General features: G+C 43.4%; 1 protein-coding gene across 5 annotated transcripts in view; it reads left to right on the plus strand.

Moving 5' to 3' along the window:
• Positions 1–23211, plus strand: part of LOC137421018 (AN1-type zinc finger protein 5) — a 59234-nt gene that overhangs the window by 33529 nt on the left and 2494 nt on the right. For 2 of the 5 annotated variants that reach the window (XM_078772030.1, XM_068106661.2), the window contains 4 exons: positions 3553–3704; positions 12560–12659; positions 13512–13603; positions 16156–16269. In XM_078772030.1, coding sequence (XP_078628156.1) covers positions 3560–3704; positions 12560–12659; positions 13512–13603; positions 16156–16269 — 451 coding nt within the window. In that variant the 5' untranslated portion in view covers positions 3553–3559. Of the gene's footprint in view, positions 1–3552; positions 3705–12559; positions 12660–13508; positions 13604–16155; positions 16270–23211 lie in introns of all 5 variants that reach the window. The other 3 variants (XM_068106659.2, XM_068106657.2, XM_068106660.2) reach the window with 2 other exon arrangements.

The raw sequence follows: 23211 nt of genomic DNA on the forward strand, positions 1-23211 counted from the left end.
TCATATGATAAATCACACTTGGTGTGGAGCCGGGGTGATTTATCCCTCACTCATATGATAAATCACACTTGGTGTGGAGCCGGGGTGTTTTATCCCTCACTCATATGATAAATCGCACTTGGTGTGGAGCCAGGGTGATTTATCCCTCACTCATATGATAAATCACACTTGGTGTGGAGCCGGGGTGTTTTTCCCTCACTCATATGATAAATCACACTTGGTGTGGAGCAGGGGTGTTTTATCCCTCACTCATATGATAAACCACACTTGGTGTGGAGCCGGGGTGTTTCATCCCTCACTCATATGATAAATCACACTTGGTGTGGAGCCGGGGTGTTTCATCCCTCACTCATATGATAAATCGCACTCATTGTGGAACAGGGGTGTTTTTTCACACTTTGTGTGGAGCCGGGGTGTTTTATCCCTCACTCGAATGATAACCACACTTGGTGTGGAGCAGGGGTGTTTTATCCCTCACTTATATGATAAATCGCACTCATTGTGGAATAGGGGTGTTTTTTCACACTTGGTGTGGAGCCGGGGTGTTTTATCCCTCAATCATATGATAAACCACACTTGGTGTGGAGCCGGGGTGTTTTATCCCTCACTCGTATGATAAATCGCACTAATTGTGGAGCCGGGGTGTTTTATCCCTCACTCATATGATAAATCACACTTGGTGTGGAGCCGGGGTGATTTATCCCTCACTCATATGATAAATCACACTTGGTGTGGAGCCGGGGTGTTTTATCCCTCACTCATCTGATAAATCGCACTTGGTGTGGAGCCGGGGTGTTTTATCCCTCACTCATATGATAAATCGCACTTGGTGTGGAGCCGGGGTGTTTTATCCCACTCATATGATAAATCGCACTCATTGTGGAGCCGGGGTGTTTTATCCCTCACTCATATGATAAATCACACTTGGTGTGGAGCCAGGGTGTTTTATCCCTCACTCATATGATGAATCACACTTGGTGTGGAGCCGGGGTGATTTGTCCCTCACTCATGATAAATCGCACTCATTGTGGAGCAGGGGTGTTTTATCCCTCACTCATATGATAAACCACACTTGGTGTGGAGCCTGGGTGTTTTATCCCTCACTCATATGATAAATCACACTTGGTGTGGAGCCGGGGTGTTTTATCCCTCACTCATATGATAAATCACACTTGGTATGGAGCCGGGGTGTTTTATCCCTCACTCATATGATAAATCACACTTGGTATGGAGCCGGGGTGTTTTATCCCTCACTCGTATGATAAATCGCACTCATTGTGGAGCCGGGGTGTTTTATCCCTCACTCATATGATAAATCACACTTGGTATGGAGCCGGGGTGTTTTTCCCTCACTCATATGATAAATCACACTTGGTGTGGAGCAGGGGTGTTTAATCCCTCACTCATATGATAAACCACACTTGGTGTGGAGCCGGGGTGTTTCATCCCTCACTCATATGATAAATCACACTTGGTGTGGAGCCGGGGTGTTTCATCCCTCGCTCATATGATAAACCACACTTGGTGTGGAGCCGGGGTGTTTTATCCCTCACATGTGATAAATCGCACTCATTGTGGAACAGGGGTGTTTTTTCACACTTTGTGTGGAGCCGGGGTGTTTTATCCCTCACTCATATGATAAACCACACTTGGTGTGGAGCAGGGGTGTTTTATCCCTCACTTATATGATAAATCGCACTCATTGTGGAATAGGGGTGTTTTTTCGCACTTGGTGTGGAGCCGGGGTGTTTTATCCCTCACTCATATGATAAACCACACTTGGTGTGGAGCCGGGATGTTTTATCCCTCACTCATATGATAAATCAATCAAACTCATTTAAGGAGTTGAGACACTGAACCCGTTTGCGTAGTTACTCCACCATCAGTTTTGAGGATCGGGACGCTCAAACGAGAAAATGTTCCTCCATAGAGTGTCAGACAAAATGCCTTCATTATATTGTTGCGGATATGGGATTTGGCCTCCATCCATATCCGCTTGTAAATATTCCCCTATTTCCCCAATACTCCCCAACTATCCCCAATCCCCCATTCCCTAGTCCCATTGTCTGTAAACAACACTCTGTAGAACCGACCTTCCCCTTTTTCCCCCATTAAATGTCGTGCCCAGGTTCACCGCATCTCACGTAGACAACTATAGGACATCTTGCTAGTTATTCTTAGTCTATGTCAGTTAAGGACTCGTTTCCATTAATTCTGACTCTTCGTTGCACCAGAATGTGATTGTATGGCACCAGTAGTGAGTTTAGGACCTCCCAATACCTCCCCACAACCTCATCTCCGCATCCTCCCATCATCTCATGGAACTACAACAACAACAACAACAGCGCGCGGGGAGTGCGCGTCCTCACTCCGGCTTGGTTAGCCGCCATTGACCATGCGCTCCGACGGGGTTACCACGAAGGGGCTGACTGTCAGCTCCTCGTCAAGGGCGGAGCCCGGTAACCCCCCGCACCCAATAAGAAGCGGCGGGCCGATTCCATCTGGGGCGGAGCTAACGAGCCGAGGGTGTGTCACTCCCCGCTGGATATACGCAGCCACTTACCGGAGGTGACGTGAGATGCGCCCCCAGCTTGGAAAGAGAAGTCGCCACCTCCGAGCGCTGAGAGACCTCCCTGCATCTTTTGGACCGCGCTTTATCCTGTCCCTGAGCCAAGGTGCACCTTGTGCTATCCATCGACTACCTGCCCTTCCTTGCCATCAATCCCTGTGTGAGTCAGTCTTGTCCTGTTTATCTGTGGTCTGTCGGGGCTACTATAAGACCGTGATTAAGTGCCCACCTTCCTATGCTGTACCTCTTGTCAGTGTAATCTAAACGTTCTGCATACAAATATTATAACCTCCTCCGGAGGTCTTGAGAACTGTACCCCTGGTGTCGTGTCATTTAACCCAGCCGTTGTGTCCTTTCCTTAATTGATTTAGCATAGCGCGATTTGGCCAACGTTCGAGTGGAATCGGGTAAACTGTGCAGACGCGGTCATACCAAACCGCTCGGTAAACTAACATCCAAAACCGCGTCTGTAACAATATGTTGAGCGTAGCATCTTATCTGCCATTACCTTCATGCTCAGTTTGATCTTCAGGTCATCGATCTTCACCAATGCATGGCGCTGCTGCGGGTCTTCCCAAATTGCATATGCAATGTAGTTCCTCTCACACCCTCCTTGCTTCATTCATACCAAATACATCCACACATGAACAAGTGGGGGTTAAGCAAAGAAGTTAAACTTTTATCTTGTCTTTGCTTATTTTAGTTGTTGTTCTCTTCAATTTAGCGGGTTACGAGAAACGATGAAAATATGGTACATTTTCATGCTACGTCATTGATTGGATGTATGGGCTGCTGCTTTTGGATTACTGTAAACTCTTTCCTTTCCCGACCTTTGTCTCTGTAATGAGAATTTCTATTTGTAGCTTTGAGCAAACCCCGTTTGGCTAGATGGTGAAGGCTGTGAATTTCTTGCCATGATTGTAAGTGCATTAGTTTTGTCCACATTTGGACAACGAAACATCACTTTTTCCTCCATTCTCCAGACAGGCCATGGCACAGGAAGCCAATCAGACTTCAGCCCCGATGCTGTGTTCCACGGGATGTGGTTTCTACGGCAACCCTCGTACTAATGGCATGTGTTCCGTCTGCTATAAGGAACATCTACAGCGTCAAAATGGCCACCACAGCCCTGCAGGTAAATTATTTCTGTTTGTTGTTTGTACACTTGGAGTCAGACTGTTGGGTGAGTAAACTATGGCCATGACGTTTGTCTAACTCTTCAAACTAAACTTTTGTTTCATTTATAGTCCAAGCCATTTAGCATTTGACGGGGAAAAAACTGCAACACTACCGATCACATTAGTATTCATTACCCTCAAGGTACCTTTATAACATACTAAAAGTATAAAGGTCTAAAAATATGGGTGACTCTCAAATAATGCAATCAAGTTTTCTCCATTTAGCCCCATGTTAAAAGACGTACATATGCCGCATGCTATGATTATTGTCGCTCTCTGAACTTCTATTGCTTATTTTATACACTGGACCTAATCACTAGCACGATATAATAAATAAAGGATATCATACTGTACAATATTGTATATATAAGTGAAGTTTTTACTGTTTTAGTGTCTTATTTAACCACACCCCGTTTTACAAAGACTGCTCACTCCACAGCAAGCTACGGTACATCATTATTTGTTTGTGAACCATATATATCTTAGTTTTTAATCCCATCAATGACATGTATTTAGTATGTTTAGGTCTATTGGCAATAACATACAGTAATAGTATATTCAACTTTTCTATATTTGCAGGTAATCCAACCCTGAAGAATGGCGGCCAATTCGTGTGTGTTCTGCAATGAATCCACCAACAACGATAATCCAGTAGTGACACTTCGTGAAAAGGGAAGTCGGACTATTAATGTTGTTAGTGACCAGCGCAGTGACCCAATACAGACTGTTCCAGGTCAAGTTGTTCATCAAGAATGCCGACGTGTATACTGCAATCCAATAAAGGTAGCACAGAGTATCAGAGATACACACAGACCAGGCCCAAGTGTATCGCTCCGATCAGCAGAGGAAGCCTTCAACTTCAAAGCAGATTGCCTCTTCTGTGGTACAAAGGTGAACTTTGATAACAGGAAACAACAAGGAGATGTCCACTCTATCACATTTACAGAATGTAAAGATAGTCTTCTGCAAAAGTGCTCAACAAGGAACGATGCATGGGCCGATACTGTTCGGGCTCGACTGCTCATTGTGTGTGACCTTCCAGCGGCAGATGCCGTGTATCACCAGGTATGCAGTTCAAATTTCCGGACAGGGAAACTGATCCCTCTGAATTTTGTACATAATGAAACAGTACAGAAGAAACAGAAATTGGGTAGACGATACAAATCACCACACGAAGGCGGTCGTCCTGCTCTGGATGACAGATGTCAGGCATTTATAAAGGTGACTGAATTCCTTGAGGAAAATGACGACGAACAAAACACAATCTCTGATCTGGTGGACAAAATGGCCGAGTATCTTGCTGACTCAAATGCCGAGTCCTATTCTCAAAGATATATGAAAGACAGACTGATTGAACACTTTGGTGACAGAGTCATTGTCACAACAGTTAATGGCAAATCGAATGTTGCAACGATGAGGCAAACAGCTGACAGTGTACTTTTGGAGTTTCATGCAAACCGGTCTAAGGATCCTATGATTCAGAAGAAAATAATCCTGGAAGCTGCCGCTAAATTCATACTGGATGACATAAAGCAAGTGGAAACAGGGAATGAAACATACCCAACATCGGAAGACTTTGAGTTCAAAGACGCCAGCCTCAACTTTCTTCCTGATACTCTGAAGATTTTTCTTGGAAAGATCTTGAAGGCAAAAGATGTAGAGCTGAAGATAGCTTCAATTGGTCAGGCTATAATGCAAGCTGCACGACCACGTGTCCTGATTGCTCCACTGCAAATTGCACTAGGGGTGCAGCTGCAGCACCATTTCGCCTCTCGTTTCCTTATTGATTCACTGCATGCACATGGGTACTGCAGCTCATACAAGGAAGTCACACGTTTCAACCAAAATGCAGCTGTATACCAGGGTACGGACATACCCAACCACAAGGGAGAATTTGTTCAATATGCAGCTGACAACGTCGACCACAACATTAGAACCTTAGACGGACACAACACCTTCCATGGCATGGGGATAATAGCCATGATTACCCCTGGAACAACACAAGGACATCCGATTCCTAGAGCTCAGGTCACTGCCAGCGACATAGAAACAACTGGAAGAATCCAGATACAGTACCATAGAGCTGATGACCAGGCACTTGCAACCTTGACTTATGGGAGCGTGCCTATCATGAGAGCCCATGATCCCACAGCCAACCTTGATGTACTGTGGAAGACGTCACTGCTGTTCAAGATACCAAGACCTGCATGGTCCGGGATGATGCAACTCTTACATCGTGGTGTCCAGCATTCAAAATCGTCTGTCCTGTTTCTCCCAATGATTGATTTGAGCTCGAGCGACACTACATGCATCTACTCCACTCTCAACTACATTGCGCAACATGCTAAACAACATGATGTACCTACCATCATCACCTTTGATCAGCCACTATGGTGGAAGGCATTGTCGATCATTCTCTCGGAGCCAGATGGAAGCCCCATGCGACATATTGTGGTAAGGCTAGGTGCCTTTCATATGGAAATGAGCTTCCTTGGCAGCATAGGGCACCTCATGGGTGGTTCTGGGTTGAAGGAGCTGCTAGAACTCATATACGCACCAAATGCAGTGGATCACATCCTAACAGGAAAAGCAATTTCCAGGGCTGTACGGGCACACATCCTCCTGGATGCTGTCCTGAATGCACTCCTCCTGTCTGATCCTCTTGGAGGAACACAATACAGAACTGCAGAAGACTTGCCAGTTCGGGATGAAGATGCAATGAGTGGCTTGGCCGATGATGATGTGATTCATCCAGATGTGAGTAAAGCAAGGACCCTGTATGATGCGTTGATGAAAGGCACACGATCTTCCAACGATGTAGCAAGTGATCCAATCCTTGACAAGATCAGCAAAGTCTTTCAAACACAGACAGAATCATTGACCAAAGACCGAACGGTGAAACTGTGGTTACAGTATATGGATATGGTGAAGATCTTAAGAAAATTCATCAAAGCCGGGCGTATGGGAAACTGGTCCCTGCACCTCGAAGCTTGATCTGATATGTTACCATATGTAGCAGCCTCAGGTCATTCACTCTATGCTAAGTGTGCCAGGATTTACCTGCAAATAATGCACAGCTTAGAACAGGACTATCCAGATGTGCACCGTAAGTTTACTCAGGGCTTCCATGTCGCCCGAAGAAGTAGTAGAGCTTGGGCTGGAATTTCCTCAGACCTGATGATTGAGCAAGTACTCATGAGAAGTATGAAGACCAGCGGGGGGTTAACAAGAGGAAGAGGAATGACAGAGCAACAACGGTTAACGTGGCTTTTGTCCATGCCGGCTTGTTCGGAGACGAACAGATCGATGCAAGAGCTCACTGGAGTGAAGTACAGCACAGGTGAACAGAACAAAGAGATGGGCAAAACCAGGCAGCATCGCGACATGCAAGATACAAGTACACTACAGGTCGCTCTAGTTGACAGAAATCCTTTCAAGTGTCATCCATCCCTCAGGAACATAATGACTGGTGTCAACGCTGGCAGTAAGGTTGATGTTGACAATGCCAAGCTCATTGGAGACAAGATCATGCACTCCATGACAAATCAGTCAGTTGTCCACTACACGTTCAATCGCAAAGACCAAGCCACCACATTTCTGAAGGCCAGATCATCTGTGCGAGTTGGTAAAGACCAGGTACAGATAGACCCAGAACTGCTATTCCAGCGTCTCATCATCATCTCAAAATCTGCTGAAGATAAGGAAGAGATGTTTCGCTTTGAGTTATGCCCTCATCCACCTGCGCTGTTTGATGAAAAGCTGATGCTACGTGAAGCCCAGAAGTCCGTACTCGGAGATGCTATCTGGTCTAAACTTGAACCAGGTACCATAGAGTCAATCAGCGAAATCCAGTATGTCTTGGATGGTGGAAGTCTGCTGCACCGTATACCATGGCCACGTGGTTCACCAACATATCGAGAGATCTGCATGCTCCACTGTGACTATGTTACAAGAAAGTACGGAAAGGCCATCGTAATATTTGATGGATATCTTGGTCAATCAACCAAGCACATGACCCACCAGAGGCGAGCAGCAGGTAGAGGTGGACCAGAAGTGACTTTCACTGATGACATGAAGTTGACCATGAAGAAAGACATCTTCCTGGGAAACCTCAACAACAAACAGAACTTCATCAACATGTTGAGCAGATACCTCCGGCTTTCTGGATGCCAGACCCATCATTCCCAGGAAGATGCTGACCTGCTAATCGTCCAGACCGCAGTCAGTTCGGCGAACATGAGGAACACAGCCCTTATAGGAGAAGACACAGATCTGATCGTCCTACTCTGCTTCTACGCAAACCTAGAAGCACACGACTTGTTTATGTATAGTCAGGCAAAATCCACTACAAAACCAAACCACATCTGGAATGTGAAGTCCATGAAACGTCAGCTAGGTGCAGCTGTGTGTGAAAGCATCCTATTCATACACGCAGTATTGGGATGTGACACGACGTCTCGACTGTACGGCCTTGGCAAAGGAGCGTCACTGAAGAAATTCATGATGAGCACACTCTTCCAAACTCAATCCCAACAGTTCTTGGCTGAGGATGCATCACCAGATGTGGTCGAGGCTGCAGGAGAGATAGCACTCGTGTGTCTCTACAAGGGTAAACCTGATGAAAGTTTGGATTCCCTCAGGTACAAGCGGTTTTGTGAACAGGTCGCAGTCAAAACTTCGAAGATACTCCCACAGACCTTACCGCCCACATCTGCTGCAGCGAGATATCACAGCAGACGGGTGTATCTGCAAATACAGCAGTGGAAAGGAAACAACAGCCTACAACCAGTGGATTGGGGCTGGAGAATGAGCGACGGCAATCTTGTTCCTGTTATGACCGACCTCCCTCCAGCACCTCAGGATTTGTTGAATGTTATCCGGTGCAACTGTTCGACCGATTGTGGTTCCGCACGGTGTACATGCCGCAAGAACAACTTGGAGTGTTCTCCTGCTTGTGGTCAGTGCCGTGGATCTGGCTGCACCAACTCCGTCCTGGACAGTTTCAGCGACGACGATGACGAGGAAAATGATGATTAGGTAGTGGACTGTTGTTATAGACTGTTACATGCAGCTGAATTAGTTAATTGTGGACATTTTTTTACTTTTAAGCGAATCCTTGACTTCCGACAGTATTTTATGAGTCAGTATTATTAGTTTCTCTATATGTGATTTTATTATGAGTTTGTGATTTTAATCAACAAAATGTGCCATAATTCTGAAACAGTCATGACAAGTGATTCATGTATTTGCATATCAGTGATCAGTATTTAGCTATTGGGAATTTTGTTTACGTGCTTATTTTTTTGTTCCGTACGGGCCGTACTGGGGCTGTAACATGCTGTAATTCCTGATATTAAAAGTATAATTATATACCATGTGCTCGGAATGTATCGCAAAATGTGAACAAATCGTACCGCAAAAGGATGAAAAGGGAGGTCCATGTACCAGTGATTTTGACAGACACCCCATATTTTTAGAGCTTTAGACTTTTGATATGTTATCTGGTATATATTACTGCATACAATTTCGCACTGATATGTAGTGTTGCAGTTTTTTCCTATCTGGCCCCATATTTGGACTAAATGGCTTGGACTATTAAGGCTTGGCCCCAATGAGGACTATGCAGTCCATGACTGGAGCCTTTTACGTTAAAAATATATATTTATTGCAACTGATACAGAGCAGTGTGTCTGCAGGGGGTTGTGGTATGTTTCGAGTTTGAGGAACTTAGAAGGATCTACAGAGTGTTTTTCAGGGCCCCAGGAGTGCATGTTTGCCTCATGCAGTTAGCATGACACACATGCACCTTGCAAAGAAATACCCAGCATAGAGTGTTAAATATTGTGGTGCATTGCGGTACAAAAAAATTGTGCTTTTTTGCTTCATTGTGCTTGTGCTTCATTGTGCTTCAAAAAAGGGGACCAAAAACAACAACAACCACGGTCCCCGAAAAAGGCCAACCCCCGCTTTGCGGGGAAAAATGGCCTCTAAACGGTGGTATTGCGGTACAATTTGGGGTGTAGGCAGGGACGACGTCATGGTAGAATGGCAAAGGGGGCAAAAACAAAATCTAAATTGAATTGTAAAAGTTTGAAAGTAGACTGAGAAATGAAAACGCACAGACCGAACATCGAACTTGGGAAAGTTGGAATCGTATCTTTCAACAGCAAACTCAGATATACATAATGTACAAATTTGGCACCCACCTTCTAGCAATGTGGTCAATTACTCATTGAAAGAATTTGGCACCTTCTAGGAAACTCACAGGCCTTGTCTTTCCGAGAGAAATTATCAGCTCTTCCACGAGCCTTGACTATGTATACAAAAACTAACCAAAAAAATCAATCATTGTCATATATGGTGCTTTTTGTGTGCGTAATGAACTCGATAGCACCTGGGCAGGCAGTTTGCTGTGGTCCATTACTCGTTGAAAGGATGCACAAAAATGTCCCAGAAATTGATAGCTCCCATGTGCGGTAAGATTATTTTCATTGTGATACCGAGAATTAGTCATATCAATTAGTGGCGTTGTATTGCACAACACTATCGCTATCCCAGCGAAAAGATTTTTTTTTTAATGGGTACATGGACACGTGTGTGAACTTCAAATGCCAACACGTGTTTGTTATCCCTGCACGGAGAGCAGGATCTCCCAGGAATCCTTTTTTTATTTTTTTTTCTTCCCCCATAGATTAGCCATCGCAGCAAAGATTGGTATTTCCATCAGCGAAGCGACGGATCTTATATTCTAGTTGTATTTTAAAACCCTTGCTGTGTTTTTTTTTTTTAACTTTAAACTGTATTAAATAAAACCTTTAAACTTTTTATTTAATTGAAAAAAAAAACCCTAAACTTTTTATAAATAAAAAAAACCTTTATCTCGATTTTAAAACAACCCTTAAACTTTACTTAAAACACTTACTGTATTTTTTAAACCTTAAACTCTATTTAATACAATCCTTAAACGTTTTTTTAAGCCGTATTCTTTTTTTTTTTTGTTCATTTTCTTTTTTTTATTTATGAAAAAGCCTTTTGATTTTTTTATTTAAAAAAAAAAAAAACTTTCAAATCTACTTTAAAAGATTCCTTATATTCTATTTTTTTTAAAACCCTTTAAGCTCCAACAAAAAACCTTTATTAAAAAAACCCCTTTAGCTCAAACTCGAGCAAACACACTTAAATCCATCCCCCCCCCTCCCCCCAGCAGTTTTGAGAGTTGCCCACTGGGGTTGTTTGCCTTTCCTTAGTACATCAGATTTCACATCTTCTTGTCACCGGCCATTGTTCCAACATTTTCCATGGACCCAGGCCTATCACACTTTAATAACTTGTACGTTGAATCATTGCTTTATAAAACCGGTTTTCTGACGATTTGAATCATGGTTATGCAAATCAGATGGAAACATGGGGAATTGCAACACTAAATGAACCCCATTAACATGATCGATGATCACAATCCTTAAAAAAATGTAAAGTACAAAATGGTTGAGTTGTAGTTGTTGCTGTTCAATTAATATCTTGGGTTTAAGGATTTGCCTCTTCTTTTTTTACTTTCACCCAAGCAATCGCTCACAACTTTCTGTGGTTGATGATTTCAAATGAGAATGCAACTCTGATTAGTTTGAATAAATCGATTTTATCACCTTTTGCAATGATGCTCTGGCTCTGCATCCGGGTGTTTTCTCAACAGCAACAACTCACTTGTATGGTTATAAAACGTGTTCCCTGATTGGATAATATTGATCAGTGGTAGTTGACGACAGCAAGTTATGTAGATTCATGATATTTAACTGTTATAAATGTCAGTGAGAAAAGGTGAATGTACCCGTATTCCAGGAAAAAACACGAGATTATCAATTTGCTTACTTTTTGATTTCTGGAACATAGGCCTTGCCATGATCAAATCTTTATGCACAAAAATGGTGTCTCACCTGTAACCCAAGTTGAGTGCCTACAACATTGTTGGACAAGTATCTGCAGGACACATGCGGTCCACCACCAACCCCTCCTCGTGAAACCCCCTAAATCCAGAACCACTGCTGACCCCCATCATTTATTCCTCTTTTCCTGCATGTGGAACTGCATTCCACACTCTCTTTGATCTCATTATTCTTCAAGACAGCTGTTCACCACCATCTCAGGTCATCCCTCATCCAAAGCCATGATGTTTTATATGCCCGTTAAACCCCTCTGATCCCTCCCAAAAGCTTGCTTGTGTATCCATCTTGTCCACTCCTTGCACTCTCCCCGAACCCTCATTGTTACCTGCATCCCTTTTTGTCCGTCTCTGTCTACCTTCTCCCTACGCCTTCTATTGGCATTCCCCCTTTTGTTTAAATTCCTTCAGTTGTTCTCAAGTATCACGTTGTAGTTTCGCCACTGTGCCCTTGACGTTCCCAGACATTTCTATAACCAACGACGTAATAGTGAGTTATAGGTAAATAATCACGACGTTCTGTGAAGCCTTGGTATCTAATTAGTATAGACGTTATAACGAAACAACGTTAACTGGGACGACGTTAAGCGAGGACACCCTGTACTTCGCATATAAGCAAGGGGACGTGGGGTTGGAGATTATAAACCTATAAAGGGTTCGGGCTACATTGCTGAATGAAGATTTAAAAAATGGTCATGAGCATGGGGGGATGACTTGTGGAGGAGGTTCACAGTCATCTTGAAGCTCTGGAAGGAAGAATGAGATTGAACAGACTGAGGAAGTTGCTTTCTTGGGAATGTTGGTTTACTAGATTGATTATTGGGAATGTTTCTTCTATTTTCTCCTGTATGACCTTAATTTCTCACTCCTGTATAGGTACAGCTGACTTTGGTACAGATGGTGCTGTCGGAACCTCTTCTCCATCTAGCACTGAAACTACATTATCATGTTCAGGCTTGCCAACTGCATTATCAAGGTATTGTTTTTCACCAAGAGCAGCACTCCTGCTGCAGGTGTACACGTATAATTAAGCTTACCTACTTGTCGTAGGCATGTGCTGCTCCCAGCGCAAACTGGTCGGGTACCGAGCTCACGATCTGATTCTTGTTTACATGCACCTGATGGTTCTGAACTGCTTGTTCTTTTTAGTAGTTGTTCTTTTTTTTTTTTTTTGGCGATTAAGCTATGAAATGCCGAATCATCTTCTGGAAATCATTCCAAATGTTGCCCTGGTTGTTTTGAAGCTTGTTTCGTTTTGCTGCAAAGATGCGCTGTGTTGTTGTTTGTAATGACAAGTCAAACACGTCATCATCATCGTCATCATCATCATCATCATATGCATGCACACACCTGCTTTATGAGCACTTATTATTATTTGGTAATAATAGGTTTACAGGTTTATTTATTTATTCATAATTCAAAAACAAATTTCATAAAATTTTATAAATTTCATAAATTCATAAATAATTTTCATAATATTATAAATAATAATAATTCATAAATAAATTTCATAAATTCATAATTAATAAAATTTCATAAAATAAATTTCATAAAAAACAAATTTCAAAAAAAGTCAAATTCAAAACATAGGTTTATTTATTTGCAATTTTTTTTTTTTTTTTTTTAAATCATTTAATTTTAACTTGTATATTAATTATTGGAGTGGGGGTGTGATGATGAATATCCTTTCTTGTTGATTCTGCTTTGCTGGGCCTTCCTAATCACTGACTGCATCTCATTATAATTTGCTTTGAATACAGTGATATTGTTTGTTCTTCTTCATCACCTAACACGTGCCTTTGTGCTTTGTTTTATTCTCTCCAAGCAGTGTCAGGAGCCCTCCTTCTCCCGATTCTTTGCGAATGACAGCCATGACTCTGAGTGAGGACAGCGGTGCCGATGATGCATGCCAAGCCGTCGGTATGCTCTTCAAAGTTCAACTTTGTGCACAATTTTAATTTGGGTTGGCATAGTAGTTGTGGTATCATGGTGGGATATCATAACTCTATTGAGTTGGTGTATAGTTTTATGCAGTGGTGAATTTCGGGCTTCTGGGGGAGGAGTGTAGTTGGACTTGAATATTGCAGAGACCATTCCCAGATTGTAGGAAATGGCAGGTACGCCATCGTCCCTACACATGGGGCGTGAGCCTTGCTGAGGATGAATGTCTATGTTTTGAGACGTAGAGGATGGAAGGTTTGGCATCATGAAAATGGAGTAGAACACAACTGACAGATGTGCAACTTAGAAACAGACATGGTTAATTTGTTTGTAGTTGGTGTTTGCATTTCTATAAATACTGTATAAATATTGTACACATCAAACATCTATCTGGTTGTGCATGGCATTGTTTTATTATCTGTATACTTAAGGATACCCAAACGTTTGAACTGATGCGAGTGTAAAAACGACATTTCCCTATTCTCCCTGGAAGTATTGGTTATATGGCCTGCTTCACTGATCATTTTGCTCTAATGCAGATATCGATGTGTAATCTGTTAAAACGCCTTGTTTCCTGCATCCCTGAACCCGGTATGAAAACCAATCTGCCTCGAAACTCGATTTCCATGTAATTTACACATCCCAGTTTCGGCTATCAAAGTAAGCTCCTGGTGTGTTGACCTTTTGCCAAAGTGAACAGACAGGTGATGGATGGGATGTGGGCCCTCTTGTGGGCTTGTACAGTGAGTGAAATTGAAAAGAAATGCACCATTGTTTGGCTTACGATAATTCTAAATTTTTTGGTTTCTTTTAAAAGCACTGAGTGGGTTGAACAGAGTCAGAGGGTAGGAAGGATTCAGAGGAAGGGAGAGAGCTAGTCAGATGCAGGGAGGGGCAGAGTCAGAGAGAGGGGGCAGGAGTCAGAGGGGGCGGGAGAGGGAGAATGAGGGAGGAGGTGAGGGTCTGAGGAGAGAGAGAGGGGCAAGGGCGAGAGAGAGGGGGTGAGGGAGGTAGACGAAGAGAAAGGGTGAGGGAAAAAGAGAGAGGAAGAGGGCGAGGGAGAAAGAGAGAGGAAGAGGGCGAGGGAGAAAGAAAGAGAGAGGATGAGGGAGAAAGAGAGGGGAGAGGGCGAAGGGGTCGAGAGTCAGACAGGGAGAGAATCAGAGAGATTGATATTGATTGATTGTGTGAGAGTTTGCAAAAGATGAAACGTGAAATTATTGCCAGGACACGAGACTCATTCAAGGTCTTGGGCCTGGGAATGCACCTCAGACCATGAATTTGACAAGCAAGCCCAGATTGGCGTGTTGAACCTGTGGTTTGACGTGCCATAAGGCCTGAGAGTGTGACTATGGGTGGGCGGTATATACCTTGGATGTGAGCTTGTGGCGAATAGGTGATACATGTCTCATTTTCACCCTTTGTGATCTCCTCTTCTCCTGTGCCACCTTTATGCTTTTAAAAGATGCCAGATAATAATTAGGATTGTCGTCGGCCAATATTTGCGACTTTTACTTTTGGCTTTTGCTTGAGACCTGCTGAGAAAGAAACCACACACAGCCATCAAAAGCGCTCGCTGGATACAGTGTCCTCCATAAGTCAAATCGATCAAATCAAGTTTATTGTCATATGTATAAAATATACAATGACATTTGTTTTAATATTGGTGCCACAAAAAGGAAAGAAATAAACAAAAAGGTTCTTACCAATGATAACGGAATGAATGAATGAATGAATGATCGTTTTAAGGCCATTTTCCCCACGAGAGCGGGGGTTAGCCTTGCGGGCCCCATGACAATCATGGTTCCCTGTTTGAGGCAATGTTTTTATGGCCGGATGCCCTTCCTGACGCCAACCCTTGGTCGCCTCTTACGATGCGCAGGAATACGGTGTACCTATTCTATATCGGGGTACACACTGTGAGGGGGAAGGACTCAGGGTTAGAGGATGAGGGTCAGAGGTCTGGTCTGATAACTACCAACAACAAAATAAATGCAAGTACAAATACAAGTGCAAGTACAAGTAAATCATTCATTCATTTTCCATATGTCATACGTACTGTCACTGGATAAAAACTTTTGAGGAAACGTTTAGATCGGGTCCCAAAAGAGTGATAACGCTTCCCAGAAGGAAGAAACTGAAAAAGCAGATTTGCCGGCTGATATTGGTCCCAAATTATATCAACAGCTCTGCCAATTACCTGACTGTTACACAAGGACTGCACATTCAGCAGTCCACCACCAACTATCCGCTGCGCAGTCCGCACAATTGTGTCAATCCGGGACACCGCACATCAAAATCTGGGATGACGATGTGGCCACTGTTGTAATGCAGAGTCTGAAAGCAATCGGAAAGAAATCTGCAAATGGTAGGAATGATCACCTGGTCGATGTCAAGTTGAATCAGCTTTTGAAATACTCGGTCTCTCTATCTGGGTTGTGATCATGGAAATGAAGTTAAGGTGTCCTGTATTGGTTGCAGTTGTATTTTGCTTTGGACCTTGTTAATTTGAGCCCTCATTTCATTCCCAGCGGCGTCCCCAGGAGCACAGGTTGCAGTAGCTGCCGATGTCACAGAGCAAAGTGAAAAAATCAAGTCCAGGGCAAATCGCTGCTCCATGTGTCGCAAGAAGGTCGGCCTCACCGGTAAGATCCCATCTATCTGTTTTTGGTGACTTGCTTTGATTGGATTCGGTTTTACTTGAATTTGCATCCAAAATTATTTTACTTGGTGATCCTATAGTATATAAGAGCATGAAAACGGGCACCTCTGATGTTTTGTTCAAGAAAAAAATATGTTTGTGATGTGTAATTATGCAAAAATGCTCTTGGGGTACGGTACGCCTGAGGATCATCGGCCTTACATGACTCTTGACTAATCCTTGAGATTCGAGAGCTTGGTGCTTAACTTAGCAGATGTGCGAGTCCAATTTTTTCGAGTCTAATACACTCCGTTTTAAATCAACACTTTTATATAAAATATTGCTTAGCTCATTTTGAGTGAGGACTTGAGAAGCACAAACATGACAATCTGCGTAATGCTCCATTCAAAATTAAACTTCAGCTGCCAAACCAATCTGTCTATGTGTGCATCACGTACACGCTCGAGAGAGGAAAGTAACAACATCTCCAGGATAAGCTACAAGTAGAAGGTTTCAATGGTGAGGTTGCATTGCCGGGTTTACTGGCCGTCTGGACACGGCTGAGGTTGTGGACCCACCGTTTGGAGAGATTCTGTGATGAAAGGCTCAAAACCTCCAGGAGGAACGGAGCCCAGCTGATTAACGGTGCAGAAGGAAAATCTATCAATTGCTTACAAGTTAATAAAGTTATTACTTTAGAAGTTTAGGTAAACATGTTTTTTGGGGAGGGGTTTGTTGTTAAGATAAGTTAAGTACAGGGTGTTGTGGAATTATAATTGACATCTTTTCAATGTTTATATACTTTAGAAACCGGCAATACTAGTCGATAAATGATTGAATTTGTGAGGAAAAGACTTACTTGTGCAAAAATGGTGTTTTATTTTATTTATTTATTTATTACCCCGTGCAGTGTGAAGCGAAAGGCGTGGTTCAGCAATTTGGTCATGTCCGTCTGTCTGATCAGTTTATTTTCGATGAACAACTTATTTAAATTGATTGTTATATTTTGAACACGAATCGGAACATCAATATAAAAAGAAGACTACTTTCTCGTTTTACCGTACTTTGACTGAATTCATCCTGATCACACATGTGCAGAGAGGAGTGAGAACTTTTTTTATGGCATAGCCCATGGGGCTAAGCAGTCTAGAACAGTGTTTGTCCATCCGTATGTATGTATGTATGCCCCCTCAAACGTATACCAATCAGAGCTGAGGATCTGGTCACATGACAGGGTGATGTGATTACGTCTGATGTCATTACGGCAGTACAGCGGCTGACTCTCCACGCTCCGCCATTTTGATTTATATGCCGTTCATGCTGAACATATCGTCGAACCTGACATATATCACAATCACCATGCTCTACCTTTACGTTTTTCATTCAGTGTGAAACACAAAGACGTAACGGCATTACGTCTCTTCCAACAATACGGTACGGTACGTATAGGCCTTAGGCGTTATGCTTCACCTTCAGACCGCTTCAGACAAATTAAGCCCAGGTTTGTTAATATAGTAGTGCATTATTTCAGTAGTATCGTTTTTGTGATAATAATAATAATATAGTAAATATAACCATAATACTTTAATGCCAATGTCGTGAATGGAAGGTTAATGGATTGAAGCAGTGTATGGTTCGTGATCAATGAGGAGCGGTGTTGGGCACTAATATTAATAACCGAGGAAGTAAGGCATTCACCTCGGTTTTTGATAGTAATATCATTTTCGAAATAATGATAACGTAACGTTAATATTATAGTGTAGCGGTTGCCGCTGAACATACACAATCGCCTTACACCTGCCGAGGACGCAACCACGGAGCGATCGCTGTGCCGGGCTCGCCCAGACCGCCCGGAGATGCTCGGACTCGCCTTTCCCGGGCTCGCCCAGACCGCCCGGAGACGCCCAGTCTCGCCTTTCCCGGGCATGTCCAGACTTGCCTTTCCCGGGCTCGCCCAGACCGCCCGGAGACGCTCAGTCTCGCCTTTCCCGGGCATGTCCAGACTTGCCTTTCCCGGGCTCGCCTGGGCCGCCCGGGCACGCCCACTCTCGCCGCGTTAGATTGTGTATATATATACACAAAGAATTAAGTTAAGCACCCCTACACAACGAATTAAGGTAAGCACCCCCTAATATATATTCTTTGTGTATATGTATACATTGGCATATATTCTAAGGTATGTGAGATCAAATAATGATTGGTATGACATTAGCAATTATCCATTGATGAAATTGAGTGATCAAAGTGAAAAAAAGTGATTGGTTGAGTCAGTGATCCGATCACGTGGGTCCTACACACGTTATTGACGCAAAGATCGCTAGAGGTCTTCTCAGAACAATGACTGTACGTTAGAAAACATAAACGTCATCCACACTGTCCGTGATGGACCTATAGCTCCAAACTTAAATTGAGGTGAAAATATGCCTAAAATTCCCAAAAAATTTCACCTTAAATTATTCTGAATAAAATATTGAAAACGGCATGATTGTTATGTTTTTATGTGACCATAATATCACTTCTCCAGAAAATATAGCAATAACATGGGTATATTACACTGTTTTGACGACAACAAACTTGTAATGTGCGAGGTTGTAAAAAAACGGGGGGGGTGCTTAACTTAATTCTTTGTGTATATATATTGCTGCCCGATAAACGGGCTTTACAGAGTGTGCTGGGTTCTGTACGAATAAACATGCTTTGAACTCAACCAAATGGCCTCGTTCTCTTGCCGTCCACGACTCCTAAACTGGTGACCCGACACCTAAAATAGTAAATCTAATCGTAACACTAATTGTAAATCAGCCAACATCACCGCTTTGCACAAAAAAGGTGCAAAAACAGATCCTAGCAACTACAGACCAATCAGCCTTCTCCCAATTATCAGCAAAGTCATGGAATCCATCATTGCTTCAGATATGAAATCTTTCCTCTTCTCCAATGGCTTGATCTCTGATCATCAATTTGGTTTCAGACCTGGTCACTCTACTCTGGACATGCTGCTTCTGCTTTCTCAACAATGGATGGAGGTCCTCAACGCCAAACAGGAAATTAGAGCTGTCTCCCTTGACATTTCACGTGCCTTCGATACGGTCTGGCACCCTGCTCTGCTCACCAAACTCTCCTCCTTTGGTATCCATGGAAATCTCCACACATGGCTGGCGGACTTCCTCTCTGGTCGTAGTCAACGTGTGGCCCTGAATGGGTTTCTCTCATCTCCTCTTCCTGTTCAGGCTGGAGTTCCCCAAGGTAGTGTTCTGGGCCCTGTGCTTTTTCTGGTCTTCATCAATGATCTCTCTGACTCTCTTGAAAATCCTCTCTATCTCTTTGCTGACGACTCTACTCTCTGTCGCTCCATTCCTCATCCCTCAGATCGGCAGTCTGCAGCCTCCTCACTCTCTGCAGACCTGGACAAAATCACAGACTGGGCAAACAAATGGAACATGTCTTTCAATCCTGATAAATCTCACACTCTTACGATGTCTCTCCGAAAAGACCGACTGGACAACCCTCCCATCCACTTTCTGAATAATCCTCTCCAAGAAGTTCTGTCACTCAAGCTTTTGGGTCTCACTATTTGCCATGATCTTTCCTGGGAAAACCACATTTCAAATCTGGCCTCCAAAGCCAGTCGCCGACTGGGCATCCTCCGTCGTGCGAAGTCCTTCCTTGGCACACCTGAGCTCCTCACCACATACAAGGCTTTCATCCGCAGCTCTATGGAATACTGCTCTCCCCTCTGGTCTGGTGCTCCTGCCTCACACCTAGCTCGTCTTCACGCTGTTGGAACCAAAGCGTTCAGAATCATTGGAATCTCCCGCGATGAAGCTAACTCCAAGGGCCTTTCACTCACTCACCGCAGGCAGGTTGGTGGTCTTTCTGTCTTCTACCGACTCCTCTCTGGCCTTGCCCCCCCAGCTCTCTCTGGGCTCTGTCCCCCAAATATTCCTACAGGTCGCACAAGATCTGCCTGCAACCCTCTTATGGTTAAACTGCCAAAATCAAGACTTTCTGCTCACCTTCACTCCTTCATTCCTCTTTTCTCCCACCTCTGGAACAAACTCCCTCACTCTCTTCAATCCCACTCCACCCTCCAGGTCTTTAAAACAGCTGTTCACCACCATCTCTTATCCTCCCCCATCCAAAACCTTGATCTTTTCTACCCCCGCTAATTTCGGTCCTCTTGTGTTTTATACCTCTTCCCTCCCCCCCCCCTTCCCATGCCTCCTCCCCCCAAGCCCTCTCCCTCCCACACTTCTCCCTGCTCTCAAATGTTGTGGTTGTGTGCTTCCCCTTCTCTCCCCATCTTGTCTTCCGCTCCCTCTTTTTGTATATTTTGTTTGTCTGGTTGATTTGTTTGTGAAATAAATGTTAGCTCTTTCACGAGCCTCGATTCAGTATACAAAAAAAAAGAAAAAAAAAATCCCTTTGTAGTGACTGCACACTTACTGGAAGTTAAACTATATCAGTTTTGTGTCCATTACGTCTATGATGTCATTGCGATGGCTGACTCCACCGAACAACATTTTAATTTATAAGTACACCCTTTCACTACGGGAGTGGTAGGAAGGGTCATTCCTCTTTGGGGTATATAGATTACATTAGATCTATGGTCGGGTCTCAAGAACATTGGGTGTGTTCATTTACCAAGGTTCTGGTGGAGAGATCGCCAAGTGGTTTAAGCATTCGAGCAAGCACTACATTCAAAACCGTTAAGGAACGGTTGGCTTGGCAAGCGCTAGCTAGCTGCTTGGTAAATGAGCACACCCCCAACCCTTGTGGGATATATAGATTACAGTAGATCTCCCTCGGTTCTGTAAGTAAAACTTACCTCACGGATGTCGGGATTCGTCCAAATTTCTTTGTTTAATGGTATAAACAGCATTAGCGACTGTTTAAAAAGCTAATCATAATGTTTTTGTGGTTTATAATATTTTACAAGCCCAGCTACACCGCTGTTAGACTTTTGGTATTGTTTCACTCTGGCTGCCTGGCAATCAAACAAAATTGAGAATCATTCCAAATAGGAAACTTGCTCTTGCTGTTTTTAAGGACATCATAAAGGATACAAATAACAGGTATGAATAACGTAACGTGTTTGATAGGGTGGTGTAATAGACACTGGGTAAAACGGTGGTCAAACCCGGAATTAATTTATTTTTCCGCTGTTAAATCTCTTTAAACCTTTATTTAAATTCAATTTGATGTGAACACTGTAGAACACAAATCACCTTCACAATACTTCCAAGAATCGTGCTATATATCGCTATATAGCATGAGGGCGTGACATGTGAGGGGTGAAGAAGAGGCATTAAATGTGGCTATGTACGATGCCGCTGGATGCTGTGTTCTACGGTGATCATTGAAGCCTCCATCTCTTAAATTGTGACTCAATGTCGTCTTATTAGTTTATAAGGGTGGTGTGTAAGACTGTTTCAGTGGCGCCAAACTTCTGCATTTTTTTTAACGATCTTTAAAATCATTATTTTATTAAGATTGAAGTTTATACTTGAACACTGCATGGTGTATTCTGTAATATGAACTCTCTAGTTTGAAAGTTTTGATTCAAAAGAGAAGAAAGATTTAATGTTCTCCACTGTAGATAGAGATGTTCTTTTGAAGTACCTGTATTTGTTTTATCCGATTGCAAACAATTATCCAATACCCATAACTGAGTGCAGCCTGGTGTTGGCTTAGCGGTTAGGGTGCCGACTTGGTATCCTAGGATCCCGGGTTCGAAACCCGGTCGATCGCTGAATTAACACCAGGAGGGTTGACTCGGCCTGTCATCCTTCTGAGGTCGGCAAATTGAGTACCGGTTCACTGATAATTCCCTGTGTGTCGAAAGACGCGACTAACAGGGTTGGCGGCAGGAAGGGCATCCGGCCATAAAACATTGCTTCCAAAAGGGGACCACGGTGCCCAAAAAAGGCAAACCCCCGCTCTGCGGGAAAAATGGCCTCTAAAGGTGGTTCCATAACTGAGTGCCTGAGAGTGGAGGTGAATGTGCACGTGCCTCTTGGCATGCTTTCCAGGTGATGCATTGTAACATGATCACATAATCATGCACTTGCTTCATGCCATGCTGATCGCGTGATACATTGTAGCATGATTATGTGATCATGCACTTGCTTCCTGGCACGCTTATTGCGTGATACATTGTAGCATGATTATGTGATCATGCACTTGCTTCCTGGCACGCTTATCGCGTGATACTTTGTAGCATGATTATGTGATCATGCACTTGCTTCTTGGCACGCTTATTGCGTGATACATTGTAGCATGATTATGTGATCATGCACTTCCTTCCTGGCACGCTTATCGCGTGATACATTGTAGCATGATTATGTGATCATGCACTTGCTTCCTGGCACGCTTCTCGCATGATACATTGTAGCATGATCATGTGATCATGCTCATGCCTCATGGCATGCTTACCGAGTGATACATTGTAACTTCATGTGATCATTTGATCATGCATGTGATCATGCACTTGCTTCCTCGCACGCTTATCGCGTGATACATTGTAGCATGATTGTGATCATGCACATGCTTCATGCCATGCTTACCGAGCGATGCATTGTAGCATGATTATGTGATCATGCACTTGCTTCATGGCACGCTTATCGCGTGATACATTGTAGCATGATTATGTGATCATGCACTTGCTTCCTGGCACGCTTATCGTGTGATGCATCGTGGCGTGATCATGTGATCATGCACATGCTTCATGGCATGCTTATTGCTTATCGAGTGACACATTGTAACTTGATGTGATCATTTGATCATGCACAATGCACATGCTTCCTGGCACGCTTATCGAGTGATACATTGTAACATGCTCGTGCTTCTTGGCATGATCATGCGCATGCTTCATGGCATGCTTATCGAATGATGCATTGTAACTTCATTTTATCATGCACATGCTTCATGCCATGCTTAACGAGCG

This window comes from Myxine glutinosa, chromosome 2, assembly GCF_964187855.1.
Source record: "Myxine glutinosa chromosome 2, kmMyxGlut1.1, whole genome shotgun sequence".
Classification (NCBI taxonomy): domain Eukaryota; kingdom Metazoa; phylum Chordata; class Myxini; order Myxiniformes; family Myxinidae; genus Myxine; species Myxine glutinosa.